The sequence below is a fragment of the Rhodamnia argentea genome, chromosome 8 (genome assembly GCF_020921035.1).
Source record: "Rhodamnia argentea isolate NSW1041297 chromosome 8, ASM2092103v1, whole genome shotgun sequence".
NCBI lineage: Eukaryota > Viridiplantae > Streptophyta > Magnoliopsida > Myrtales > Myrtaceae > Rhodamnia > Rhodamnia argentea.
The window spans coordinates 26,713,321-26,740,751 of NC_063157.1; the positions used below are offsets into that span (position 1 = coordinate 26,713,321).

The 27,431-nt window shown below is 40.3% G+C and overlaps 1 protein-coding gene across 4 annotated transcripts; it reads left to right on the forward strand.

Moving 5' to 3' along the window:
- On the forward strand, positions 1 to 27,267 carry LOC115738244 (sacsin). Of its 4 annotated transcripts, none has more exons than XR_007199500.1 (14): positions 8 to 605; positions 2,032 to 2,752; positions 3,626 to 9,612; positions 10,394 to 11,892; positions 12,136 to 12,399; positions 13,691 to 13,911; positions 16,162 to 16,433; positions 17,383 to 20,416; positions 20,494 to 20,626; positions 22,398 to 22,921; positions 23,030 to 23,944; positions 24,517 to 24,693; positions 26,483 to 26,738; positions 26,997 to 27,267. XR_007199500.1 is itself a non-coding variant. In XM_048283794.1 (14 exons), the coding sequence occupies exons 1-14, from the start codon at positions 268 to 270 to the stop codon at positions 26,678 to 26,680; spliced, it is 14,253 nt and encodes a 4,750-aa protein (XP_048139751.1). In that variant the 5' UTR covers positions 8 to 267; the 3' UTR covers positions 26,681 to 26,987. The 4 variants fall into 4 exon arrangements, 3 of the variants coding, with proteins under 3 accessions (XP_048139752.1, XP_048139751.1, XP_030526678.2); XM_048283794.1 differs by lacking the exon at positions 26,997 to 27,267 and having other exon boundaries at positions 3,626 to 8,546; positions 8,577 to 9,612; positions 26,483 to 26,987; XM_030670818.2 differs by lacking the exon at positions 26,997 to 27,267 and having other exon boundaries at positions 26,483 to 26,987.
- The last annotated feature ends 164 nt before the right edge of the window (positions 27,268 to 27,431 follow it).

Genomic DNA, 27,431 nt, shown 5'->3' on the forward strand with positions numbered 1-27,431 from the left:
AAGCAGAGCCACCGACGGGACTGCGGGCATCAAGGGCACCGTTCGTCCGTGCTGACCGTGACCGAGTGACGTAATAGCGACGAAGTCTCGAGCTTACCCGAATCAAACCAATTCTCTCCCTCGTTCCCCAATCACAGTATTCACCGACTTCCACAAGCTTCCGATTCCAATTCTCCCGATCGCTACCACCATCATGCCTTGAAACTCCGAATCCGAACCGGGTTTCATCGCCGTTCGAGCATTGGATCGTCCGCCCGGGAGCGAGAGATGGCGGCCTCTCCGCCGATCTTCATCGAGGACTTCGGCCAGAAGGTCGACCTGACGCGGCGGATCAGGGAGGTCCTGCTCAACTACCCCGAGGGCACGACGGTGCTGAAGGAGATGATCCAGAACGCCGACGACGCCGGCGCCACCACTGTGCGCCTGTGCTTGGACCGCCGCGTCCACGGCTCGGGGTCTCTCCTGTCGGATTCCCTGGCGCAGTGGCAGGGCCCCGCCCTGCTGGCCTACAACGACGCTGTCTTCTCGGAGGAAGATTTCGCCAGCATTTCGAGGATCGGCGGGAGTAGCAAGCATTCGCAGGCGTGGAAGACTGGCCGCTTCGGGTACGTGCGTTCACCGCATATGACAGAGAGTTAAACTAATATATGGATGATGAATATGGTTGGAGTTTTGTGCTGAGTTCGGAGTTTCCTCGAGCAGGAGTGGCTCTGGTACTGTAACATGGAAGTGTTAGAGTTTACCGATCAGAAAGAGAATGGAACTGAAGTAGCTTGTTTGCCAATTTGAGAATCCTGTCGTAACAGTAATTTCTTCTATTTGTTAAATACTTTTGGGGAGTGCGAAGTTGTTGATGCATTTTTGGTTCCTGCAGTGGGATGAGTGATTCAGCTGTTGCTAGATTTGATTGAGCAGGATCATGAATACTGAGGAAAATGCAACTTTTGATCTCTTGCAGTCGTGAGCACGTAATTTTGGACTTTTAGTGCATGTGGAATATGTGTGGTCCTGATTTATAACTATAACCTGTTGCAAGATTTCTGTTTGGCTGTCCTGAGAGAATCACAATTTGGGTTCAAAATTGGGTGGCCAGCTGGCTATATGGGTTACTAATAGGTGCAGTTCACATCTTATGGTTCAGTCATTCACTAGAGATTGTGTACTTGTTATCTTCACGAAGAAATAACTTATTTTAGAAGCATGCTGGCAAAAAGCGTTTTGTTAACTATTGCCCTGGGGCACTTGTTAAGCATACTAAATATGGAATACTTCAATTTTAAAAGCATCTACATAGCACAAGTAGAGTTTGTGCATACATTTTCCTTGATTGGATGTGTAACAAGTGTCTTGTCCCAAGTGGCACCTTTTAACAAGGTTCTGGCAAAAGTAGATATCTGCAGTTTCACACACCTTAAATGTAGATGGGAATATCATTTTTTTTTCCTCATAATTTGTTGTAGAGAAATTTCGGATGAGAAGCACATGATATCGTTTATCAAAGTGGTTTGAAGTAGAAGTTTTTTATCGACATGCAAAGTTGAGCTAGGTCATTTATTATGTTATATTGAAATGGATTAGCAAAATTAGTCCATCCTCAAGTAATTACAAGGTCAATCATAGACTGAAACTAGCACAAGGATATGTACCACGAAACAATACGACTTTCCCTTCAATTTTCTGATTATGGCCCAATAAACCATGAGAAAGACAAAATTACATCAATACCGACCTGATTAGATGCCAAATTGAAGTCAAAGTGGCAATCGGGTCTCCATGGCGTCATTGATTTTAGGTTTAGATTTAATTTTGTGTTTTTGTTTGCTTTTGGTTATCCATCTTGACGCGCCTTCATTAATTGACAGGCATGCAGTTTGGATTTTGTGTCCCGTCATATGTCTTTTATTAAGTGATATAGATCCATTGATGTTCTATTTTTTGTTGATATTCTTTATCATTTAGAATCATTAGTCACATTCCATCGATTGTTGAATCTTTTCTTGACTTCGTCTGTACTATGATTTTGTCACTCAGGGTTGGCTTCAATTCGGTGTACCATTTAACTGATTTGCCCTCTTTCGTGAGTGGGAAGTATGTTGTGTTGTTCGATCCTCAGGGTGTTTATCTTCCTCAAGTGTCTGCAGCAAATCCTGGAAAAAGGATCGACTTTGTCAATTCTTCAGCTATTTCAATATATAACGATCAGTTTTCTCCATATTGTGCATTTGGTTGTGACATGCAAAGTTCGTTTTCTGGAACTTTGTTTCGGTTTCCACTGAGAAATGTAGTTCAGGCTGTTGACAGTAAGCTTTCTAGGCAAGCTTATGAGGAGGATGATATCTGTTCAATGTTCGCTCAGCTGTATGAGGAGGGAGTTCTAACGCTGCTTTTTCTTAAGAGCGTTCTGTCTATTGAAATGTATATCTGGGATGTTGGACAAAATGAACCTATGAAGCTTTATTCTTGTTCTGTTTGTTCTGTGAATAGCGAGACAATTTTGCATCGACAGGCATTTCTTACCATGTCAAAATCAGTTGATTCTCAAGATAGCGAGATGGATTCTTTCTCACTGGACTTCCTGAGTGAAGCATCCAATGGGAATAATTTTGAGAAGAAGATAGATCAATTCTACATAGTTCAAGCAATGGCGTCCAGATCTAGTAGAATTTGTTCTTTTGCATCAACTGCTTCAAGAGAATATGACATGCACCTTCTGCCGTGGGCATCAGTTGCAGCCTGCATATCACCATCTGATGTAACTTGCAATTTTCTCTCTCTCAAAATGAAGACTAATTATTTGCAGCTCTATATCTCTTTGGGGAGTGTTCTATGGGACTACAGGATGTACTTATTTTAAGAGGAGCTAGGACTTGCATTCATTTTGTGCAATTTGTTGAATGTTTTCAAGGGGATAATGTTATCAGATTCCAAGCTGATCTAAAGACAATGTTGGCATGATTTTGTTACTAATCCATGGTTGGGAATTTAGTCTGTGAGGGGATATTTTGCCGTAACTTATTTACATAGACTTGTTATCTGAACTGTAAATGAAATATTAGCTGTTTGACTGTCTTTTCACTTCTGTCTGAAAAAATTTATTAGAAGAAGAAATAATTGAAACTGCCCCCTGCAGCTGTGCTGAAATGTATTTAAAAACTGTGGACATTTTTCCTGAGAATCTCTTGCACTTTCACATGCATTTATCATACACACAATATTCCTTACAATTTACCTCCCTGATGTTTCAGTCACGGGGTTATTCGCAGTAGGGTGAGGCAGACTGCTCGCATCAGTTGTGAAGGTCAAATCAAGTCTACGAAGTTCCTGTTCACTTCTTGTCAATGGGAAAAATGGGATCATTAATTATCACTTGTAGAATGTGTTAGATCCTTGTGAATAACTGGGACCACTGATGATCACTCGTAGAATGTGTTATCTCCTTAAAATATAAGTTATTTTTTATGTCATTTGGGGGAAACTTTTCTACTTTTCTGCTCATTTTTGCCATGCCAGTTTGCTTAATACATGCTCTTGTAACTATCTAAGTCTCTCTTTGCTTTTACTGTTCAGTATCTTCCTGAGGAGCTTCCTTTAGAGAAGTAATTCACGCTCTTTATTCTTTTACCAGACAAGTGTTCTCAAGCTCGGTGGTGCATTTTGTTTTCTTCCATTGCCTGTGAGAACTGGACTGTCAGTGCAAGTCAATGCATACTTTGAGGTGTCATCAAATCGTCGTGGAATTTGGTATGGAGATGATATGGATAGAAGTGGGAAAGTGCGTTCTGTCTGGAACAGGCTTCTTCTGGAAGATCTTGTAGCACCTATTTTTGCGCGGTTGCTGCTTGGTGTTCGAGAGGTACTTGGTCCAACCGATTTATACTATTCCTTGTGGCCTGTTGGTCAATTTGAAGAGCCATGGAACATTTTAGTCGAGTGCATATTCAGAAACATTGCCAATGTCCCTGTGCTATATTCTGAGATTCAAGGAGGAAATTGGGTCTCACCTTCTGAGGCTTTTCTTCATGATGCAGAATTTGCTGGAAGTAAAGAACTTGGGGAAGCCTTGATTCAGCTAGGAATGCCCATTGTCTCTTTGTCGCATCAATTGTTTACTATGATCTTGAGTTATGCGTCCATTTTTCACCAGAAAGTAGTCAATCCACATAATGTACGGCAGCACCTGAAAGGATGCAGAATTCTAGGATCCTTGAGCAAATCTGCCAAACTTGTTTTGTTGGAATATTGTCTTGAAGACTTGATCGATGCTGATGTTGGCACTCATGCTTATGACATTCCTTTGCTTCCTCTCGCAAATGGTGACTTTGGTTCATTATCAGATGCCTCAAAAGGGTCGTGTTACTTTGTCTGCAACGAAGTTGAGTTCGCGCTGCTTCAGAAAGTCTTGGATAGAGTGATTGATCGCAATATCCCTCTCCACTTACTAGGCAGACTTACGTCTATTGCTAAATCCTCAAAGGCCAATCTTACTCTTTTCAACATTGATCATCTCATACAATTATTTCCCGGCTTTGTACCGGGGGATTGGAAGTACAAGAACACTGTGGTCTGGGACCCAGAGAATTGTCGAGACCAACCGACTCCCTCATGGTTTTTGTTGTTTTGGCAGTATGTTAAAGCTGAGTGTGAAAACTTGTCTTTGTTTAGTGAATGGCCAATTTTACCGTCCACATCTGGTCATCTGTGTAGAGCTTCTAGAATATCAAGGCTGATCAGGGGGAACAATTTGAGTGACAAGATGCAAGATATCCTAGCAAAGATTGGATGCAAGATACTCAATCCTGACTTTGGGGTTGAACATCACAATTTGTCGCACTTTTTATGGGAAAGTGACATCACAGGTATTCTGGAATCTATTTTTGACTCTATTTCTTCTAACGGTGGAATGACTCAAACTTTTCAGAATGTCGGAGCAGAAGAAAGGGATGTTCTTCGAATATTTCTTCTCGACTTTAAGCGGTACATTGGAGGTTGTGTGAATGATCTTGACCTTCAAAAGTGCAGGAAGCTTCCAATTTACAAGGTATATTCGGCAGAATCTGACCTGAATTTTGAGTATGCCGACTTAGAAGTTCCTCATAAGTACTTACCCCCATTGGATGTCCCAGAGAGCTTTCTGGGAGTTGAGTTTATTATGATCTCTTCAACAACTGAAGAGGAGGTCCTTTCAAAGTATTATGGAATCAAGAGAATGGGAAAGGCACGTTTTTACAGGGAGCAGGTCTTTTGTAGACTCAGGGACTTGCAACCTGAAATCCGTGATGGCCTTATGCTTTCGGTTTTGAAGAATCTGCCACAATTGTGTCTTGAGGACCCTTTTCTGAGGGAATGCTTGAGAAGTTTGGAATTTGTTCCAACTAAGAGTGGTTTGATCAAATGTCCTTCAGTATTATATGATCCTCGTGTAGAAGAAACATATGCTTTGCTGGAAAATTCTGACTGTTTTCCGCATGTTTCTTTTCGAGAATCTGAGATTTTGGACATGCTGCAAGGTTTGGGTCTAAGGACATCTATTTCCCCTGAGACAATAATTGAAAGTGCCCGACAGGTGGAGAGGTTGGTCCATGAGGATCCACAGAAGGCATATTACAGAGGCAAAGTGCTGCTTTCTTTTCTAGAGGTGAATGCAATGAAGTGGCTGCCAGATAAGTTGGAGGATGAACAGGGAAAGGTAAATAACATATTTTCTCTTGCTGCTACTGCATTCAGGCCTCGCAACTTGAAGTCTGACCTCGAAAAGTTTTGGATTGATCTTCGAATGATCTGCTGGTGCCCCGTTCTGGTATCTGCCCCATTTAAGTGTTTGCCTTGGCCTGTTGTCTCTTCCAATGTGGCTCCTCCAAAGCTTGTACGTTTGGAGAGAGACCTGTGGCTTGTTTCTGCAAGCATGCGGATACTGGATGGGGAGTGCTCATCCACTGCCCTGTCACATGGGCTTGGATGGTCTTCCCTGCCTGGGGGAAGTGTGATTGCTGCCCAGCTTCTCGAACTTGGGAAAAATAATGAGACTGTGGATGACCTGGTGCTCCGGCAAGAATTGGCTTTGGCTATGCCGAGGATATATTCATTATTGAAAGGTCTGGTTGGCACAGATGAAATGGACATTGTAAAGGCTGTTCTTGAAGGGAGTAGGTGGATTTGGGTCGGAGATGGATTTTCAACTTCAGATGAGGTTGTCCTTGATGGTCCTCTTCATTTGGCTCCTTATATTCGTGTCATACCTGTTGACTTAGCTGTGTTTGGAGAATTGTTCTTAGAGCTTGGTGTTAGGGAGTTCTTGAAGCCTATTGATTATGTTAATATCCTACACAGAATGGCCATGCGAAAAGGTTTCTTGCCTCTTGATCCCGGGGAAATCAGGGCTGCCATTCTGATTGTGCAACATCTATCTGAAGTTCAGATCCAGGAACAAGTTAAGATATACTTACCAGATGTCTCTGGCAGACTCTTCCCTTCAAGCGAATTGGTTTATAATGATGCTCCCTGGTTGCTAAGCCCGGATTATTCTGATAGCTCATTTGGTAGTGGATCTAACTCTGTCTTCAATGCAAAGACAAGGGTGCAAAAATTTGTTCATGGAAATATTTCAAATGATGTTGCAGAGAAGCTTGGTGTTTGCTCTCTCCGGAGGATCTTGCTAGCTGAGAATGCTGATTCCATGAATTTAAGTTTATACGGAGCTACTGAAGCTTTTGGACAGCATGAAGCCTTGACAACGAGACTTAAACATATTCTGGAAATGTATGCAGATGGACCAGGAGTCCTCTTTGAACTGGTCCAGAATGCAGAGGATGCGGGTGCTTCTGAGGTGACATTTCTCTTGGATAAAACGCAGTATGGGACTTCTTCTGTTCTCTCTCCCGAAATGGTAGAATGGCAGGGCCCTGCATTATGCTGCTTTAATGACTCTGTTTTTAGTCCACAAGATCTATATGCCATCTCACGAATTGGTCAGGAAAGCAAACTAGAAAAGCCTTTTGCTATTGGAAGATTTGGGCTGGGATTTAATTGTGTATACCATTTTACAGACATTCCTGCATTTGTTTCGGGGGAAAATCTCGTCATGTTTGATCCCCATGCCCATAACTTGCCCGGGGTCACTCCTTCTCATCCTGGCTTGCGAATCAGGTTTGCAGGGAGAAATATTCTTGAACAATTCCCTGATCAGTTCTCTCCTTTCTTGCACTTTGGCTGTGACTTGCAACATCCATTTCCGGGTACCTTTTTCCGCTTTCCCCTTAGGAGTGCAACTGTTGCTTCTAGAAGCCAAATAAAGAAAGAAACTTACACTCCTGAAGATGTCATGTCTCTCTTTGTTTCCTTCTCTGAGGTTGTTTCTGATGCTTTGCTTTTCTTACACAATGTCAAAACTGTTAATATTTTTGTCAAGGAGGGAAGTGGTCATGAGATGCAACTTTTCCATCGTGTGCAAAAGCATATTATCCAAGAGCCCCCAGCAGAACATCAGGCATTGCATCAGATCTTTAACTTTATTGATGGAAATAAACACAGTGGAATGGATAAAGGTCAGTTTGTTAGAAAATTGGTTGAATCTATCGGTGAGGATCGCCCTTGCAGATATCAAAAGGTTATTGTCAGGGAGCAAGGCTCGTGTGGAGCTCTATCACACTTCTGGATCACCAGTGAATGTTTGAGTAGCGGGAGACCTAAGAATAGCTTAGCAGCCTCTACTGGAAAGTCTGCAAATTTTGTTCCTTGGGCTTGTGTCGCTGCTCATCTACATTCAGAAACAGTGGAAGATAAAAATGATTTTGATTCTTGGAAGGAGGATGCTTCCTTGGCCACCCCGGAGCTATTTCAAGTAGCTGTGGCATCAACTAAGGGTAAGCAGGATTTTGAGGGCCGTGCCTTCTGTTTTCTTCCACTTCCTATCAGCACAGGTCTTCCTGCGCATGTTAATGCATATTTTGAGTTGTCATCAAACAGGAGAGACATTTGGTTTGGGAATGACATGGCAGGGCATGGTAAAAAACGCTCTGACTGGAATCTTTACCTGCTTGAGGATGTGGCTGCCCCAGCTTATGGTCACTTGCTTGAGAAACTTGCAGTAGAGATAGGTCCATGTGATTTGTTCTTCTCATTTTGGCCAACGGCGGTAAGATCAGAACCTTGGGTATCAATGGTGCGCGAACTGTATGCTTCCATTGCTAACTTTGGTTTTCGTGTATTGCACACAAATGCTAGGGGGGGCCAGTGGATAGCAGCCAGACAAGCTCTTTTTCCTGATTTTAATTTTCATAAGGCACATGAGCTGGTTGAAGCATTGTCGGATGCTGGTTTACCTTTAGTGATGGTTTCTGAGCCTATTGTGGAGAAATTTGCAGAGACCTGCCCTTCACTGCACTTCCTTACACCTCATTTTCTGAGGTCCTTGTTGATTCGACGGCGACGAAATTTCAGCAATAGAAATGGAGTTATTTTGACCCTTGAGTATTGTTTGCTTGATCTAAATGGAACAGTTAAAACTGAGAATCTGTATGGTTTGCCTCTTTTGCCTCTTGCTGATGGTTCATTTACAACTTTTGACAAGAACAGGGTTGGGGAAAGAATTTACATTGCCCAAGGAGAAGAATACGGCCTTTTGAAAGATTTCCTTCCACATCAACTAGTTGATTCTGGGATTCCAGAAGAAGTTCATGTTAAGCTCTGTGATATAGCTAAAAGGGGAGACTCAAATTTGTCATTTCTCTCGAGCCATTTGCTTGAGAAACTTTTTGTGAAATTTTTACCAGCCGAATGGCAGTATGCTACACAGGTCAACTGGTCGCCTGATCTTGAAGGCCACCCAAGTATCGAATGGGTGAATCTATTTTGGAGCTACTTAAAGTTAAGTTGTCATGACCTGTCATTGTTTTCCAAGTGGCCCATACTGCCTGTTGGCAGCAATTTTCTTTGTCGACTCACAGAAAATTCCAATGTGTTAATAAATCATGGGTGGAGCGAGAATATGTCCTGTCTATTGGTGAAAGTAGGATGTCAGTTCTTAAGACCTGACATGATAATTGAACATCCACAGCTGGACCAGTTTGTACGACCTCCAACAGCGACCGGCATATTAAAAGCTTTTATTTCTATTGCTGGGAAGCCTGAGAATATCCATAGCCTTTTCAGTGATGTGTCAGAAGGTGAGCTACATGAACTGAAGAGTTTCATTCTTCAGTCCAAGTGGTTTTTTGAGGAGCAAGTGGATGACCACCATATCAGTATTATCAGATCCCTTCCGATTTTTGAATCATATAGAAGCAGAAAACTTGTCAGCTTGAATAGTCCAATTAAATTGCTTAAACCTAATGGTGTACGTGATGATCTTCTGAATGATGACTTTGTGCGTACAGAGACAGAGAGAGAAAAAATCATTCTGAAAAGGTACTTAGAAGTTCAAGAGCCAGAAAAGTTGGAATTCTACAAGGATTATGCACTCAAGCACATGTCAGAGTTTGTTAATCGGCCAGAAGCTATATCAGCAATACTGCATGACATTAAGCTTTTGATTGATGAGGATAATTGTATTAAATCTATTCTTTGTGCAATACCTTTTGTTTTGGCAGTGGACGGATGTTGGCTTGAGCCATCCAGGTACTTTATTTGGTTATTCTTCATAACCTCTTTTTAGTGCTACTTGATGTGGTTGAAATCTCTTAGGGATGTTTTTATTTGTTTTGAATGTTCTACTACTCTCTATGCTAGTATTGTATGGAGCTTTAAGACTTGATTTTCTGAAACAGTTTCAATTCTTCATGGTCCATTAAATACTCCATTTCTTATATGGTTTTTGCTTCCAATTCTTCAACTCTAAGTCCGGTCTCCATATGGTTTCAGTTAGGCTTGCACGTTATTTGGAGGGTGTTAAACTATGACATTGCTTGTATACAAGATTTATAATGGCCTTTTATGTATGTATCCCTCCATCTAATAGCTTACAGTTCTAGGGTGGACTTTCTAACAATAAACACTATTTTTTTTTTGTTGAAAACAATAAACAGTACTTAACTAGGTTATTTATAGTACTTATTGTTGTTTTCCTGATGCTTCATATGCTTATCATACATGTCATTTTCTTTATCAAATGAAATAGTTGGTTCATGGTGCTGTTGCTTACTAAGAAGATAGTTATGGCGTATAAGTATATGTATATGTTTGTTTATAATAAAAGACGTATATCTGCAATTGCAATTTTTTCTCACTTATAATTAAAAACTAATAATATATTTTCGCTTATTTTTTATGGACATAATATTGCCATTGCTGCTACAAGGTAAGATTTTTTGTCATGGTGTGTTCCTAATTAGTGGGCAATAAATACATCGAATTCAACTACTGTATGCTTTCTTTTAATCTCTGGTTAATATTTTGTCAGGCTTTACGATCCTCGTGTGTCTGAGCTGCAGAAGGTACTGCATATAGAAGCTTTCTTTCCTTCTGAGAAATTTTCTGATCCTGATATTTTGGACATCTTAGTTGATCTTGGACTTCGAAGAACGTTTAGTTATACTACTTTGCTTGATTGCGCAAGATCAGTATCACTGCTCCACAATAGGGGAAATTTGGAGGCTGTTAACTATGGCACAAAGCTGCTTGGCATGCTAGATAATATAGCATGTAAAATCTCTGGTGATGGAGGGGGAAGATCTTCTGATGAGTTCTCCAATTTGAGCATACTTCCTGGCAATGGTGGATTTTATGGAAGTAACAATAATTTTGACTCCGATAGAGATGAAGAGAAAGTAGACCCTGTTTCATTCTTTGACACAGTGATTGATGATATATCAGAAGAAGAGTTCTGGTCTGATTTGAAGGGTATTGCATGGTGTCCTATTTGTTTGGATCCACCGTTTGCGGGCTTTCCCTGGCTGAAATCCACCATTCAAGTGGCTGCACCAAGCATTGTGAGGCCTAAATCACAGATGTGGATAATTTCTTCAACAATGCACATACTAGATGGTGATTGTTTCTCGATGTACTTGATAGGTAAACTTGGTTGGATGGATCCTCCAAATGTAACAGTCCTATTGACGCAGTTGATTGAGATATCCAAGTTTTATGGTCAACTTGAATTACATTCTTCTGTGGAACCTGTTTTTCGTGATGCTCTACAAGATGGAGTCCTATCCCTCTATAGAAAATTACAAAAGTTTATTGGTACTGATGATTTTGAGGTGCTAAAATCAGGACTTGATGGTATTTCCTGGATCTGGACAGGAGATAGTTTTGTACCAGCAAGTGCCCTGGCTTTTGATTCACCAGTGAAGTTCTATCCTTATCTATATGTTGTTCCATCTGAACTGGTGGAATTTAGGGACTTGCTCTTGGCGTTAGGTGTTAAACCTAGTTTTGATTTTCGAGATTACCTTCGTGTTCTACAACATTTGGGCAATGATTTGAAAGGCTCTACGTTATCATTAGATCAGTTAAACTTTGTTGTGCGTATACTAGAAGCTGTTGCTGATCATTGCTTGGATATACCTCTCTCTGAGTCATCTAGAACCTCCATCTTGGTTCCAGATTCTTCAGGATCTTTGAGGTGGGCTGGGGACCTTGTTTATAATGATGCACCTTGGATCGACACTAGTAATCTTCTAGAGAAACGGTTTGTGCATGATTGTATCAGCAATGATTTGGCAAGCAAATTGGGCATCCAATCACTTCGCTGCCTCTCGTTAGTGGATGAAGAGACAACTAGAGATCTACCATGCATGGATTATGGCAAAGTAAAGGAGCTTTTGGCCTTTTTTGGGGGTGGTGACTTTTTATTGTTTGACCTCCTTGAATTGGCAGATTGCTGTAAGGCTAAGAAACTGCATCTGATGATTGACAAACGAAAACATGCTTGCCAGTCTCTGATGCAGCATAATCTTGGTATGTCCAAGCCACGCCTATGCTTTTTATCCAAGTTCTTTTCTTCTTGCATAGGATAGTTCCTTTACTTTCAAAATGGAGGAGATTGCTTTTGAAGGAGTATTTAATAGAATTTGCCACACCCATGAGATCCTTGCCTGCATTTTCTAGGTTTAGTAATGATGGTCGTCTCATGCAGCAGAGACTGCTTTTTTTTTTTTCATGTTATTTTCAATCGTGCTTATATTGTTGAAACTATTGCAGCGGAGTTCCAAGGCCCTGGTTTAGTGGCTATTCTTGAAGGAGTTACTTTGAGTACTGATGAAATAAGCAGTCTTCAACTTCGCCCTCCATGGAGGTTGTGTGGTGATACCCTAAATTATGGTTTGGGATTGTTAAGCTGTTACACTCTCTGTGATCTCCTATATGTCATCTCTTCGGACTACTTTTATATGTTTGATCCACGTGGTTTAGCTCTCGGTGCACCTTCAAGTTGTGCTCCAGCAGCAAAAGCTTTTTCATTGAGAGGTGACATATTCTGTTTTGTGCTTTTCGCATTAATATCTTCTTGTTGCACTCCTCCATATCCTTTCTTGGGTCATTGTGATATTATTCCTTCCTTCATCTGTTGTTAAAACTTGATGCTATGAGCCGATGGGTTTATTAAGTCTTATATTCCTAAGGATAGCACCAATAGTAGAGAAACTGCCCCTGGTAGTTCTTGTTCTTTTGTCAGTTCACATTGCTCATTAGTCTACTTGTCTTTTACTGTTGAAATGCAAGCGTAGGCCACATTTTTCAGTAATTAGAAGTTTTCCTATTTTGGGGGATTGGGGATCTTTTGGCTGAAAGTAGTGCAGAGCCCACTACCACCTTAGTTAATAGTCATTGTTATCATAAGGTGAGTCTGACCAGTATGAGAACTAGGACATGCGCACTAAAAGTCTTAAAACTTGTGCAAAACCTCTTGTCCTAAAAGGTTAAGCTGTTAGAAAAAGTGCAGAAGATACTTATACCTCAAACCCCGAAGACTGATTTGATGATGAAGGCCTTATGCTTGCAAACCCGATGCTTGTGGGTGAAAGAATTGTTGAATCACTTCGTGCATAGTTCAGGAAACCTAAACATGGGAGAAATTGGGGTTATGAGGAATCAAACGCGAGGCGCAACCATCAGTTCTAAAGGCTTACGTTGTTACGAAACCAATATGAGTTTAATTATGTCTTAGTATTGCCTATTATACCTATTCTAAGGTCGATTGGGTCAAGAATCTGTCAATGTTTGTCTTCTTTCCTGTTTTAAACACTTAGTCAAAAACAAGTTCTTAGAATGCGTGGGAAGTGGATTTTGACCTTTCTTCAGGGATTAATTGCAGCCCTTGTTCGATTGTCTCTAGGTGTCAGCAGTTTGTAATTTGAACCATATTTTGTTTCATTGGTTTTATTCTGTATTAGCATGGCTTAAGACTGAAGGGAGGATTAAATTTGGCTGAGGTTCAGTTTTTTCATTATATATGGGAAAGCTGATCTCTTGTTATGTAACATGCTTTTTTGCGATCATTGACATTTTTGCTGCCATATTCAATACAAATCTGTAGATATTTCTGAAGGTACTTTGTATTGTACAACCGTTACTTTTTCAATATTCTATGATCAATTTGCTCAATTGATTGGTTGAATGCATAATCCTCTGGAACTGTGTGCTTTGTGCTTCGTGCTAATAGCTGAATCATTGAAGCTTGCTGCCTGATGGAACTGTGTGCTTTGTGCTTCGTGCTAATAGCTGAATCATTGAAGCTTGCTGCCTGATGGCTTTTCAGGTACTAATTTGACTGCACGATTTCGTGATCAGTTCAGTGCTTTGCTGCTTGATGAAGATGAACTGTGGTCACCATCTGGTTGTACTTTGGTCCGCATGCCCTTTTCACAAGAATGCATGAAGGATGGACTTGAAATGGGATTGAGGAACATTGAACTGAAAATTGACAAATTTTTGGAGCATGCATCAAGAGTTCTTCTGTTTTTGAAGTCAGTCTTGCAGGTAAGGAAATGGTTAACTACATCACAGATCCCTCAAGTCTCAGTCAAATGCATTACCTTGCTTGTACAAGCTTTGCTACGTAATGCTTTTGAAGCCTCGATTTCTCATAGAACTGACAACTGTTGAGCTGAGCAGTCATGAAAATCTCATAAAAGGTTCAGAAAAGAGATCAAAAAATGGTTTCCCAAGAAGTTTGACTAATGAAACGACTGTTTAAAAGTGGTTTCATATTATTGGGAGGATTTTTCCTTTTTCTATACTAAACTATGTTGGACTGAATTACAATTGCAAAATTGCATATATTAGATACTTACTCAAGCTCCTTTTACTAGTGGTTTAACAGAATAATAATTCCTCATTTTACTGTTGAATGAGCTTGGATTGTTGAGATATTTATAGGAGCTTAGAAATTGGTTGCTGAAAGCATAATGAGTCCACTGGGCAAAGTGCCACATTTTGGAGTTCAGGTGTAAATCGCAAGTTCCACCTTTGTTGAGGGCATTCAAACTTATATCTAATTTATTGTCCTTTAAAAAGCAGTACCACTTTGGGTAACCGGATCCATCTGCCGAGTCCATCTTCAGTACAAATAAGGGATAATTACATAAATAGTTCCTGAACTTTAGCTAAATGTGCAATGTTGTTCATGGACTTTCAATTTGTTCAATGCAGTCCTTGAACTTTTGGTACATGTTCAATTTAGTTAGTGAACTATATGAGAATGTTCAAAATTGTACCTGGACTTGAATTGATAGAAGGACTACATTGAACAGTTTTATATAGATTAGGGATTAGATTGAACATGTACCAAAAGTTCAGATACGACATTGAACAAATTAAAAGGTCGGGGACGACATTGCGCATTAACCTAACATTCAAGAACCACATTGATCAAATTAAGAGTTCGGGGATGACATTGCAGATTGGGCCAAAATTCAAGGACCATTTGTGCCATTTTCCCTACAAATAAAACAGTGCCATACTGTAGGGAAGCATTTACAGCACCTCTTCATCTACATGCTCACTCATTCCCTTATTTTTATGGTAACTCAAAGAAATTTAATGATGTACCTTTCCAATTTCTTTGTTGGTGGTTGGTTTACGTCCCAAGAACTTTAATGCAATTTGGTGCATTAAAGGTAGCACTAGCGTGAAATATTTGGCCTAGAACTACTAAGCTGTATTAAGACATACTGAAAAATCGTCTTCCCAAGGCTTTTAATGTTGTGCTTATGGCACGAAGTGCTAGGCAATGAAACATGAACATGCACATATCTGTATAGAGAATAGAATGCTTTGTTGGTTTCCGGTAGCTCAATTTTTGTTAAGATCGGAGAAGCTCTTTTTAAGGTGGTTTTCACATGTGGAACGACTACCTTTAGATGTCTAGGGAGAATATGTGCCTTTAGGAAGGAGACTTAAATATGTGGTGGGAAGATTGAAAAGGACAGATATAGTAAATAGATTGAGCAGTTGGATCTTTCAGAAGAGTTGATACACAATTGAGTGCATGGTGTAAGATATTAAAATAGCTGACTACTTTCCATGGATAAGGCTTTAATTTGTCTTGTCTTTTTTGTCGTCTTCAATCATCTATCTTAGACAGCTAATTAGACTTCAAGCTTCTTTTGGAGTTGAGGTGCTTTTATGATGGCTTCATCAATAAGATAAGCATTTTGGATGTTCTTCCTGGAACATGCTACATAAGTAGCAACATCATGTGGGGAAAGCAAGCGGACACTGGGGTGAATGCTATTAAAACAGAAGATAGTCATCTTCATGCATAGTTGTGCAGTCGTGCACATCTTTTTCCCCTCTAGTTATAGTTAAAGTACCTGTCAGGTCTAGTTGAATGATCTTGGTCTAAGCCTTAAAGACCATTTACAAACCCAAAAAAATCAGTGGGCTAGCCAATGGAGACCTTCAATTGACAAGTCTATTAAGGGGAAAAGATATTTGTAAATGAACTTACTGAAAGAAGGCATTAGGTACTTTTGGGAGACACACATATTCTATCCATGTGGATGTATCCACATGAAGGTATTCTATCTTGGCCATCACTTCTAGTAAAGTCCTTGTGTCTCAGATCTGAATAGTGAAATCAGAAACCCAGACATCTGATACCCATAATTTGTCAGAGTGACAGCAATCATGTATCTATTGATTCTACACCAGTGATGCTTATTTGTTGGACAACCTTCTATATAATGTGATCTTCCAATCTCTAACTTGTTGTGTGCATTTAAATAGGTAACAATCTCAGCATGGGAGGAAGGAAATGCAAAGCCATCAGAGCAGTACTCAGTTTCTGTTGATTCATCATATGCTGTCAGTAGAAACCCCTTTTCAGAGAAGAAGTGGAGAAAATTTCAGATATCAAGGTTATTTAGCAGCTCAAACACAAGTACAAAAGTTCAAAGTATCGATGTGATTGTCCGTAAAGGAGCTACTAGAGTTGTTGACAGATGGCTTGTTGTGCTCAGCCTTGGTTCTGGCCAGACTAGAAATATGGCTCTTGATAGGTATTCTTTAAGCTTCATTGGGGATCTCTCTCTCTCTCTCTCTCTCTCTCTCTCTCTCTTCTCTTGGATATTGATTTCCCAAGAAGCACATTGATCCTACACACTGTTTTTGTGTTCATGTCAATGACTAAAAATTAACCCCGTGAAAGTCAGTTCTTACATATGCAAGTGGATATCACTAGGGGCAGAGAATGCAAGTGGATGTTGTTGAATTTCATCGTCCATCTATTAGACACAAAATACTCTGTTTGAAAAAAGTTTTGATTGCCAATGTTTTTATTAAAAGCAGCTTAAGAAATGGCATTTTTGGTGTGTGAAGTGAAGCATGTGTAGTATCTCGGAGTCTTGGGATGGTGATTGGGGCATCGGATTATTTGACTGCCAAAAGTGCTGGCTGATCGTGACAACGCTTGGCCAGTAGTGACAGCGCACAGTGGATGATGTCAACAACCAATGTTTGTATCGGCAGTAACTTATCCCTGATATCACTGTGTCTGCAGCATGTGAATTACCAACCTTGGATGTGCGGTTGGACTTTGAAGAAAAAAACTCTCTCACAGTGTTGGTGCTCTGCATTCCTGATTGTTTTCCATCTCCTTACTCAGTGTGCAATATTCTAGTTTGCGTCCCAGTAGTTCCTGGATGGTTTTCTGGATGATATATTCTTGGCCAAGATCTGTAGAAAAATTTTTCTGGTGGTTTACACTGCTAGTTATTTGGCGTTCTTGAGCTGTGTATTCAAACGAATGGGCACACTCTACTTCATAGTTTTGTTCTGTGAATTTGTTAGTTAACGAATGCCGTATATCTTCAAGTAGGAATCTTTTCCAACTGTAGCTTTTCTTCCTTCTGTCTGCTTTTCTATTTGTCCTTTTCCTATTCACATCTCTGTAGATTTTGCAATGTTTTTGTCACAATGGAGTCTTTTTACGTAAATGATAAAATGCAGGAAGTATATGGCATACAATCTTACACCTGTTGCTGGAGTTGCTGCGCATGTGTCCCACGATGGTCATCCTGTTATTTGTCCAGGAAGCTCCATTTTGTCACCTCTTCCTTTGTCTAGTGATATATGCTTACCAGTCACAGTCCTCGGTTGTTTCCTCGTCTGCCACAACAAAGGTCGTTATCTCTTCAAGTACCAAGATAAGAAGGAATTGGTTGATGCAGTGCTTGATGCTGGAGATCAGTTAATTGAGACTTGGAATAGAGAATTGATGTCATGCGTCCTTGATTCATATACTGAAATGGTGATGGAATTGCAAAAGTTGAGGAGAGAACCTTCAAGTTCTGTTATAGAACCTGGTTTAGCCCATACACTTAGTTTGTCTGTGATGGCCTATGGGGATCAGATATATTCTTTTTGGCCAAAGTCTGCTCTGACAGATCAACATACCAGTGAAAGTGGTTTGCTGGCAATTAATGGACCCAGAGCTGATTGGGAATGCGTAGTGCAGCAATTGATAAGGCCCTTCTACGCTCGTGCAGTTGACCTCCCTGTGTGGCAGCTATACTCGGGTAATCTGGTAAAAGCTAGTGAGGGAATGTTTCTTTCACAGCCGGGGAGTGCTGTGGCTGGTAACCTGCTTCCTGCCACAGTTTGTGACTTTGTCAAGGAGCAATATCCAGTTTTCTCTGTATCATGGGAATTGGTGGCTGAGATTCAGTCCATTGGTGTTACAGTTCAAGAAATTAAACCGAAGATGGTGCGCGACCTCCTAAGAGTTCGTTCATCATCTCCTGTTCTTCGGTCTGTTGACACCTATGTGGATGTTATGGAGTACTGCTTATCCGATATTCATTTGACAGAACTGACTAGTTCTAATGAAGACGGTACATCAGTGGGAGGGAGTAATAACCATTCCATTTCTAGCACATCTACTTCTGCAGGCGCTGGTGCTGCATCTTTGTCGATTTCTAATGTCCGAAGTCCAAATGAATCTGCTCATGGTACCAGTAGTTCCGGAGATGCACTTGAAGTGGTGACAAGTTTGGGGAAAGCTTTATTTGATTTTGGTAGAGGAGTTGTTGAAGATATTGGCAGAGCTGGAGGGCCCTCAATTTCTAGGAACAGCAATTTGGCTATTTCTAATGGCAGCAATGGAATCGTAAACCATAAACTGCTTTTAGCAGCTGCAGAACTTAAAGGCTTACCATGTCCAACAGCGGCAGAACAACTTTCTAGGCTGGGAATGACTGAATTGTGGCTTGGAAGCAGAGAACAACAGGTGCTGATGGTTCCTTTGGCCGCAAAATTTATCCATGCAAAAGTAATGGATCGATCTATCTTGATTGAAATCTTTTCAAATTCCACTCTTCAATATTTGTTAAAATTGCAAAGTTTCTCTCTTCCGCTACTTTCTAGGCATATGAAGTTACTTTTCCATGAGAATTGGGTGGCTCGTGTTATGGCGACGAACCTGGCTCCCTGGTTTTCGTGGAAAAATACACCTGGTTCTGGTAGTGAGGAAGGCCCTTCCCCTGAATGGATAAAACTTTTCTGGAAGAACTTCAATGGCTCATGGTCAGACCTTTCTCTGTTTTCTGATTGGCCCCTGATACCTGCTTTTCTTGGAAGGTCAATTTTGTGCCGCGTAAGGGAAAGTCATCTCATCTTTATTCCTCCACCACTGACAGATCCATCTTCCTTGGAAATTGTTGATTCTGAAGATAATAATACGAAATTTGTTCTAAACAGCCCTTCTGAATCTATTTCAACTCTTCCCTACATTACTGCATTCGAAGCTGCAAAATGTAAATATCCATGGTTGCTGTCCCTGTTGAACCAGTGCAATATACCTACATTCGACACAGCTTTTATTGAGTGTGCTGCTTCTTGCAACTGTCTCCCTCCACCGGGTCACTCACTTGGGAAAGTCATCGCGTCCAAGTTAGTTGCAGCTAGAAAGGCTGGCTATTTTCCTGAACTTACATCCTTTTCGGCTTCTGACAGAGATGAACTCTTTAGCCTTTTTGCTAATGATTTCTTGTCCAATCACTCCATCTATGATGCAGAAGAACTTGAAGCACTACGTTTGCTGCCTATTTATAAAACGGTTGCTGGAGCATATTCGGCATTGTGCAATGAAAACCATTGTATCGTATCTTCTAATTCATTTCTTAAGCCCTCTCATGAGCATTGCCTTGCTTACAATACAGAATCCACTGAAGGTCAATTACTTCGAGCACTTGGTATCCCTGAGTTGCATAATCAACAGATTTTGGTAAGGTTTGCCTTACCTGGGTATGCCAAGAAACCTCAGGCTGAGCAGGAGGATATACTTATCTATATATACATGAATTGGCAAGATATTCAGGTGGAATCTAGTATAATTGAGTCTTTGAAAGAGAGTAAATTTATCAGAAGTGCTGACGAGTTCTCCCCAGATCTTTTTATGGCTAAGGATTTGTTTGATCCAAGTGATGCATTATTGGCATCTGTGTTCTCCGGTGAGAGGAGAAAATTTCCTGGAGAAAGGTTTTCTACAGATGGTTGGCTTCGCATCTTACGGAAAATAGGTTTACGAACTGCGACAGAAGCAGACATAATACTTGAATGTGCGAAAAGAGTCGAGTATTTAGCAACTGAATGGGTGAATGGTGCAGGGGATTCAGATGATATTGGGACAGACTTGGTGAACTCTCAGAATGGAGTTCCTATGGAAATATATGCATTGGCTGGATCTGTTGTTGATTCTATTTTCGCTAACTTCGCTGTCCTATATGGTAACAACTTTTGCAATAATCTCGGCAAGATTGCGTGCATTCCTACTGAGCTGGGTTTTCCAAGTGTTGCTGGCAGGAAAGGTGGCAAAAGAGTGCTTAGTTCATATAGTGATGCTATTCTGTTGAAAGATTGGCCTTTGGCTTGGAGTGGCTCTCCCATTTTGACCAGACAAAGTTTTATTCCACCTGAATACTCTTGGGGATCACTTTACCTAAAAAGCCCTCCAGATTTCTCGAGAGTTTTGAAACATTTGCAGGTACAATTAATTTGTTTGAATTGGTTTAACTTTTGTTCTTCACCCAACTAATGATTAATGTGAAAATCTGGGTCTAGGTTATTGGAAGAAATGGAGGTGAAGACACACTTGCTCACTGGCCGATAGCATCTGGCATGATGACAGTTGATGATGCAACCCTAGTGATTCTGAAATACCTGGATAAGGTGTGGGATTCCCTTTCTTCTTCAGGTATTTTCCTCTTCTATTCAGGCTTCTAATTTTTTTATCGAAATTATTCATCACAAGTAAAAGTCCAGACTTTTTAGCATGGCTGTGAAATGACTAAAATCATGCAGGCTTTAGTTCTTCTATGTGGTCTTACTACCGTGGCAAACTTAATCATGTGGCAGTCAACAAATATATTTGTAATTTTGGTTACTCCTAAAACCATAATGGATATTGTGGACAAATCTGAATTTTCTGACTTTTTTTATCAATTTCTTAGAGCTGACTTACGTCTCCGTTTCCGGATCCAACAATGTTTGAGATTGATACTCATTGTGTAATTGAATAATGTTGAAAGGGCCTTGTTAAGCCCACAAAAAAATGTGCATATAAAGAAGATATCTCATTGCGAATGAACAAGATATTAAGGAATGGTCTATAGGTAAAATCTCGAATTTTGACACGGGCACTTTCGACATGAAAAGGGAAACTGTTGTTCACTATGTGCATCACAGTCAATGCTTTGAAAATTGAAGGGTGCTTTTCAGAGACGGTCAACGTACTTTGATCACTTGGATTTAGGTCACTCAAATTTAATTCCATTAACTCCATGCACTTTATTTTCATTTACTTGCCATCGACGCACTTTGGCCATTCTCCAATGAATTGTCTACTGGAAGGTTGATTTGTCTACTGTTGAGTGTAGTCTAGTATATTTCTCTGCAAGCTGTTTGTTATTTCATTAGAGTTGGTTTATTTAGTGTAGAGAAACTCAAAGGGATTTATTTGTGATTTTATATAATTGCGTCAAATAAATAGGGTTTCAAAGCTTTAGGGCTTCAACTCGTGCTTTAATTCACTCTTGATGTCGTCTTGTCAATGTGCACTCTCTCTTGCAAAGAAAGCTCTAGTTTGGTTCTTCAACAATCCTGTTTTGAGGGGATTAACTGGTTTTTGCCAATCTGAACAGAATTAGACTTTATTTTCGCATTAGCATTAGCCTTCATCTTCCTTTTCATCCTCATACATCATTCTTCTATGGAAGGAAGGGATAATTCACAAATACTGAGCGTATTATTGTTAAGGAGACTAGAACTGGTAATAAGGTATGGGTTGGTCAACAGCAACAATTTTTCTTCCCAAGTCTCCTTTCAAAGGAAAGGCCTTGCATTCCTATTACGATAGGGCTGTCGGCACCACATCAGCCACATCTATGTGATATCGTTTGTCACGTAAATGATCATAATAACCATATGCCGTAAGTTACAGAACATAGGTATGAAATCACGAGTTATCAAGATAAAAAAACAAAAAAAAAAAAGGAACATGAATAATCTAGCAGCTTATGCGTTTTGGTTAGTTGGATGTGGTTTTTCAAAATTTCACGGGGTATTATAATAGGAGGTACAGAGTTCCAATCTTGCTAAGCCTTTAAATTATTTCCCCCAATATTATTTTCCACAATTTACTCTTAGGCTAACCCCAGCCAGTGCATGAGGTAGAGTGCTACATGCAATAGTAAACCCTACCTTACTCAACAGTTTAAACTTTAAGATCAGTTGGTTGTGGTCCACAAATGTCACAGACACAGGAAAGCAAGTTGCTGGCTGGATTAAATACTCATGTTCGGGTGTATTCATTGCATCAACCATTTTTTGGGTGTTTTTGCCTCTGTTGAGCATAATGATGCAAATTGCGTGCGTTCAATAACATTCTGTACCTATAGAATTCATTGTTGATACGTGCAAGCCGTCTTTAAGTTTTTGCTTTCCTGATTTTACTTTTGTACTTGCAGATATAACGGAACTGCAGAAGGTGGCATTTTTGCCTGCTGCCAATGGTACACGCTTGGTGACAGCTGATTCTCTGTTTGTGCGTCTCACAATTAACTTGTCCCCATTTGCTTTTGAACTTCCTTCTATATATCTTCCTTATATTAAGCTTCTTAAAGATTTGGGACTTCAAGACATGCTCTCAGTTGCATCAGCAAAGAGTCTTCTCTCAGATCTCCAGAAAACTTGTGGATATCAGCGTCTAAATCCAAATGAATTTCGTGCTGTGATAGAAATTTTGTATTTCTTCTCTGATGGGATTGATGATGTGAACGTCACTGATAGCATTGCGTTGAAATCAGAAGCAGTAGTCCCTGACGATGCCTGTCGACTTGTGCATGCACAGTCATGTGTATACATTGATTCTCATGGCTCCCAATTTGTCAAATATATTAATACTTCAAGGTTAAGATTTGTTCATCCTCATATTCCTGACAAGATATGTGAAGCCCTTGGCATCCGAAAACTGTCTGATGTTGTTATTGAGGTATAATGTTCTCGTATTAATTCTTTTTATGCTGGTCAATTTCTTTTAGCAAGAAATGGAAGTGAGTTTTGGGTTGCTTCTTTAGCGGAAATGGCATATTTTTTGCAGGAACTCTGTCACAGAGAGCAGTTGCAAACTTTGGACTGCATCGGGTCAGTTCCATTAGCAGCCATCAGAGATAGATTGTCCAGCCCATCTCTTCACAGTGCTATTTGTACTGTTGTAAAAAGCATGTCCAGATATCTACCTGCACTTAGTCATCTGAATTTGGAACTTATACAAAGAACCTTAGACACTGTGGCTGGAAAATTGCAGTTTGTAAAGAGCCTCAATACGCAGTTTGTTCTTCTCCCTGGTCATATTGAAATTACACGGGTAGACAAGGAATCCTATTTTCCTGGGTGGGAGGGTGGATCTCCCCATCGAACTCTTTACTTTGTTGACCAGGCAAAGGCTTCCATTATGATCGCTGAGCCTCCAGCATGTATTTCTGTACTTGATGTCATTGCAATTGTTGTGAGCCAGGTTTTAGGTTCCCCTATCCCATTGCCAATTGGATCTTTGTTTTTAAGTCCTGAAGGTTCTGAATCTATTGTTATCGATGTTATGAAAATATGTTCCGACAAGAGAGAACTTGAACAAAGACACTGGAGCAATAGTTTGCTAGGAAAAGAAATACAGCCTCAAGATGCCATGCAAGTGCAGTTTCACCCGTTGAGACCCTTCTATAGAGGAGAGATAGTGGCTTGGAGGTTGCAGAATGGGGAAAAGTTGCGATATGGTAGAGTTCCAGAAGATGTAAGTCCATCGGCAGGGCAGGCACTGTACAGATTGAAGGTGGAAACGATGGCTGGAGTGACAGAACTGCTTTTGTCTTCACAAGTCTTCTCTTTCAAAAATATTTCTATGGGAGTGGCGGGTTCATCAGCATGCTTACAGGATGATGCCTCTGCAGTTATTGGTAGAAGGACTCATATGGAGATTTCAGAAAATTCTAGGACAGAAAGAACGAGATCCTCACAGGTTGGCTTTGTTCTCATGTTGTTCTTGGTCGATAGTATAGACTCTTATTTGCAGAAAACTCTGCTGATCCTATTTTGTGACAAATGGTGACTTGTAGTGGTGTGAAATTATCTGATTAAAGTTACCTCTGATTGACATGGCAAATATCCATCATTTCCCCCTCCCTCAACTTAGTGCCCCACGCACAGAGCAAGAAATTATAGTTTAGCTATTCTTGGGAAAGTTGGAATACTCTAGAAAATAATAAATTAGAATGGACTAAGGAATAAGCATTATAGCAAGGCAAGCACGCTTAGTCTACTATGCTGTTCCTAATCTGATCTATGTGGAGCCGGGTATCTTTTGTTTGTTTTTGTTATGATGGGTTACTCTAAAGATTTTATGAAAACCAATATCCTGCTGCTAAGGGTCTTTCATCGGTTATTTAATTGCTGGAAATGCTATTCTATCTTCATAAATGCTGCTTACTGTTTCCATGTACTTTGAGAAGCATAGTCCATGAGAAGTATATCTTTTGCTGGCTTGATTTTCTTGACTGTTGCTAATAATGCTTCTATTGTTGGCACATGCAGTCTTGTCAAGAACTTCAATATGGCCAAGTTTCTGCTGGAGAGCTGGTTCAAGCAGTTCAGGAGTTGCTTTCTGCTGCAGGGATTCATATGGATGTGGAGAAGCAGTCTCTCCTGCAAAATACCATATCCCTGCAGGAACAACTCAAGGAATCTCAAGCAGCACTTCTAATTGAACAGGTTTGAGTTGCATGTTTGTTCTGCACCATTCTCTAATTAGCGTAGGTATATGACCCTGATGTGGTAGAACTATGCTTTGAACGACAAGATTATTTATTACACCGTGGGCTTGAAGAGTATTGTAGCTACCAAACGAGCTTTTGAACCTGTCGACCGAAGCATCAGGGTTATATGTCATTGTATAAACTCACTCACAAACAGCAGCAAACGTGTCCGCAGGGAGGTGCACAAGTTTTTGAGCATTGTTTTTTTGCAAAGCAAGCATCTCTTCCTCAATAGCTGCTCTCTGACGCAGATGTGAAAGGGCATCAGAAACATATGAAAGAGTAGAAAGATAGGAAAGTGAAGTAATGGAAGATTTGACTGAACTTGATGATGGATACAGAACCAGGGAGAAAAGTGACAGAGTAATTAGTTATTTCCTATCCAACATAAGATTAAATGGAACGAGGGAATATGTTGGACAGAAGATGGAGACACGGAAGAATCAGGTTGCTCTATTTTAATTCCAGTAACGGAAGTGGTAGAGCATGCAGGAAGGGTGACATTAGAAAATGATTATGAACAGAAATTTTGGAGAAAACACCAGAGGTTCCTTATGTATGATTAGTGCATCCTGGATCGATCACCCAAAGCCTGATCAGATGATATAAGATGAAAGAGAAACGATAGGCTTACCATTTGGGTTAGGGATGCAGTAGGAAGAGAGGCTTGCTGAGTTGCTCGCGAATGATGGAAATTGGTGTACTCATCATCGAAAAGGTGAATGAAACCACCATTTTTCAAAGTAAGGTGTCTTAAGGAAAAATAGACATTATATAAATTATGTATTTGTAGAGCAAAATACTGGTGATCAAGAACATGGGTGTTGCAGGCTTAACTAGTGCAGAAAGAACCACAGGCTTCTCTGCTTGGAATGGCCAAAAGGTGTTTTTGTCCTGAAATTTTTCTTGACCCCTCCACTGTGGCTGAACTTTTTCTGATAAATGGAGAAAAAGGGTCTTTTTAAAAGACGAGGCGCTTCAGGGTTTTGAAAACTTATTGAAGTATCAAGTTTAGCACTTAACCCTTCGTGCATGATTGTTTTAAAGCTAAAAGTGCGCTCTTTGCTGGATGCCTTTTATTTGGCTCCCTAGAAGTGAGAAGTCAAGGCCTCACCCCACCTAAGCACTTACCTGCACAATGTGAGTGCTTTTGACTACATTGGTAGACAGAGGAAAACTGGCCAATCTCTGTTCAAACGGGAAAGACCAAGACTTCTTTAACATGGTTGAATTTCCAGGGGCATAGTTAACAGTTCTCCACAGTGGATTTGGCATGCTCTTACATCAATACCATATGCACGAGCCTCATAGGCATCATCTGGAAGGAGGGATCCGTTTCACAGAGTAACCATAAGGATGCATGGTCAGATTATATTAGAGTGTACTGCTTAACTGTGAAAGTCACTTATGGGCCCTCTTGAGCTGTCATGAAATTTTCTTCTTTTAAAATTCCTTGTGTGCCTGTTCAGCGTTACTGTTTCTGTATGATATTCACCTTTAATGAAGATACACAATCATACACATCTTTTAGTCCACCCGTGGCATCAATAAAGAGATCTAGATTATTGACTGCAGATCGCAATTGTCATTTCCACAATATCAACCTATGAATCTGCAATGAAGAAAGCGAGTTTTTGCTCTCCACTGTAAAATTCCATTTGACTGCATGATTATCCCAGGTGTTTTACCCCATTTTTTACTGAAAGCGAACATGATGTTGATGACTTTCAGTATTGTTTCTGCAGGAGAAGGCTGATGTGGCTTCTAAAGAAGCTGACATGGCCAAGGCGGCGTGGGTTTGTCGGGTATGTTTGAGTGGTGAAGTGGATGTTGCCATTGTTCCATGTGGCCATGTCCTCTGCCGTAGATGCTCGTCTGCTGTTTCAAGGTGCCCATTCTGTCGTCTTCAGGTGATGAAAACTATGAGAATATTTCGGCCATGATAGTGAAGATCCAAGGCTGAAATTATGGAAATCCTCACACTCTTCGCTGCATAAAAGGGTAAGGCATTTATAGAAACTGTTAATGGGTGGAATTTTCACGTGAGTGAAGTCATTATTTGTGAGTACTTATTCAATGTTGATAGCATCTCAATTAGCAAGTAAATATAAGATGAGGACATCCTGTGGTTCTAGCTTTGTACAATTCTTTCCGTACCAATTACTGTACAGTAGAAATCTCCTGTTGATGAACAGAATGCAGGCGAAATACATAATTTAGACAACGGTATAGAAATCGATTTTTTTCCGATGTTTGTGGGACCTGGATTTGTGGCAAGAGCATCCTCACGACTTTGTAATTAGTGATTCTAGAACTATAGATGGCAATTTATTGTTGTTAATATGAAACTGGGGCGGGCAAGCCGCCCAGTAGACGGAAGCAGCATGAACCTATGTTTAGTTCGATTGTCTTCGGTTAAGACTTGATTGGAAGGGACGGAGTCACCCTCGTGGTATGTTGTCTCTTTCAAGTTGTATAAAATCTTCGTTGTTAATAATAAGTAAATGGCATGACAGATTCATTTGAAAAAGGGGGAAAATTTTCAAAAAAAGGGCCCGAAGTACCTTCATTTTCTCAAATAAGGGCTTGAAGTGGACATTGTTTCAAATAAGGGCATGAAGTGATTATATTAGTCTCAAAAGAGGGCCTGAGTTACTTTAATTAGGGCTATTTTGGCCATTTAGTATTTTAACT

Bases quoted from the DNA above. Each gene is read 5' to 3' on its own strand.
- LOC115738244 (XM_030670818.2), top strand. From the start codon at position 268: ATGGCGGCCTCTCCGCCGATCTTCATCGAGGACTTCGGCCAGAAGGTC. The intron at 606-2,031 runs GTACGTGCGTTC...TTTGTCACTCAG, and splicing joins TGGAAGACTGGCCGCTTCGG to GGTTGGCTTCAATTCGGTGT. The intron at 24,694-26,482 runs GTTTGAGTTGCA...TTGTTTCTGCAG, and splicing joins CAGCACTTCTAATTGAACAG to GAGAAGGCTGATGTGGCTTC.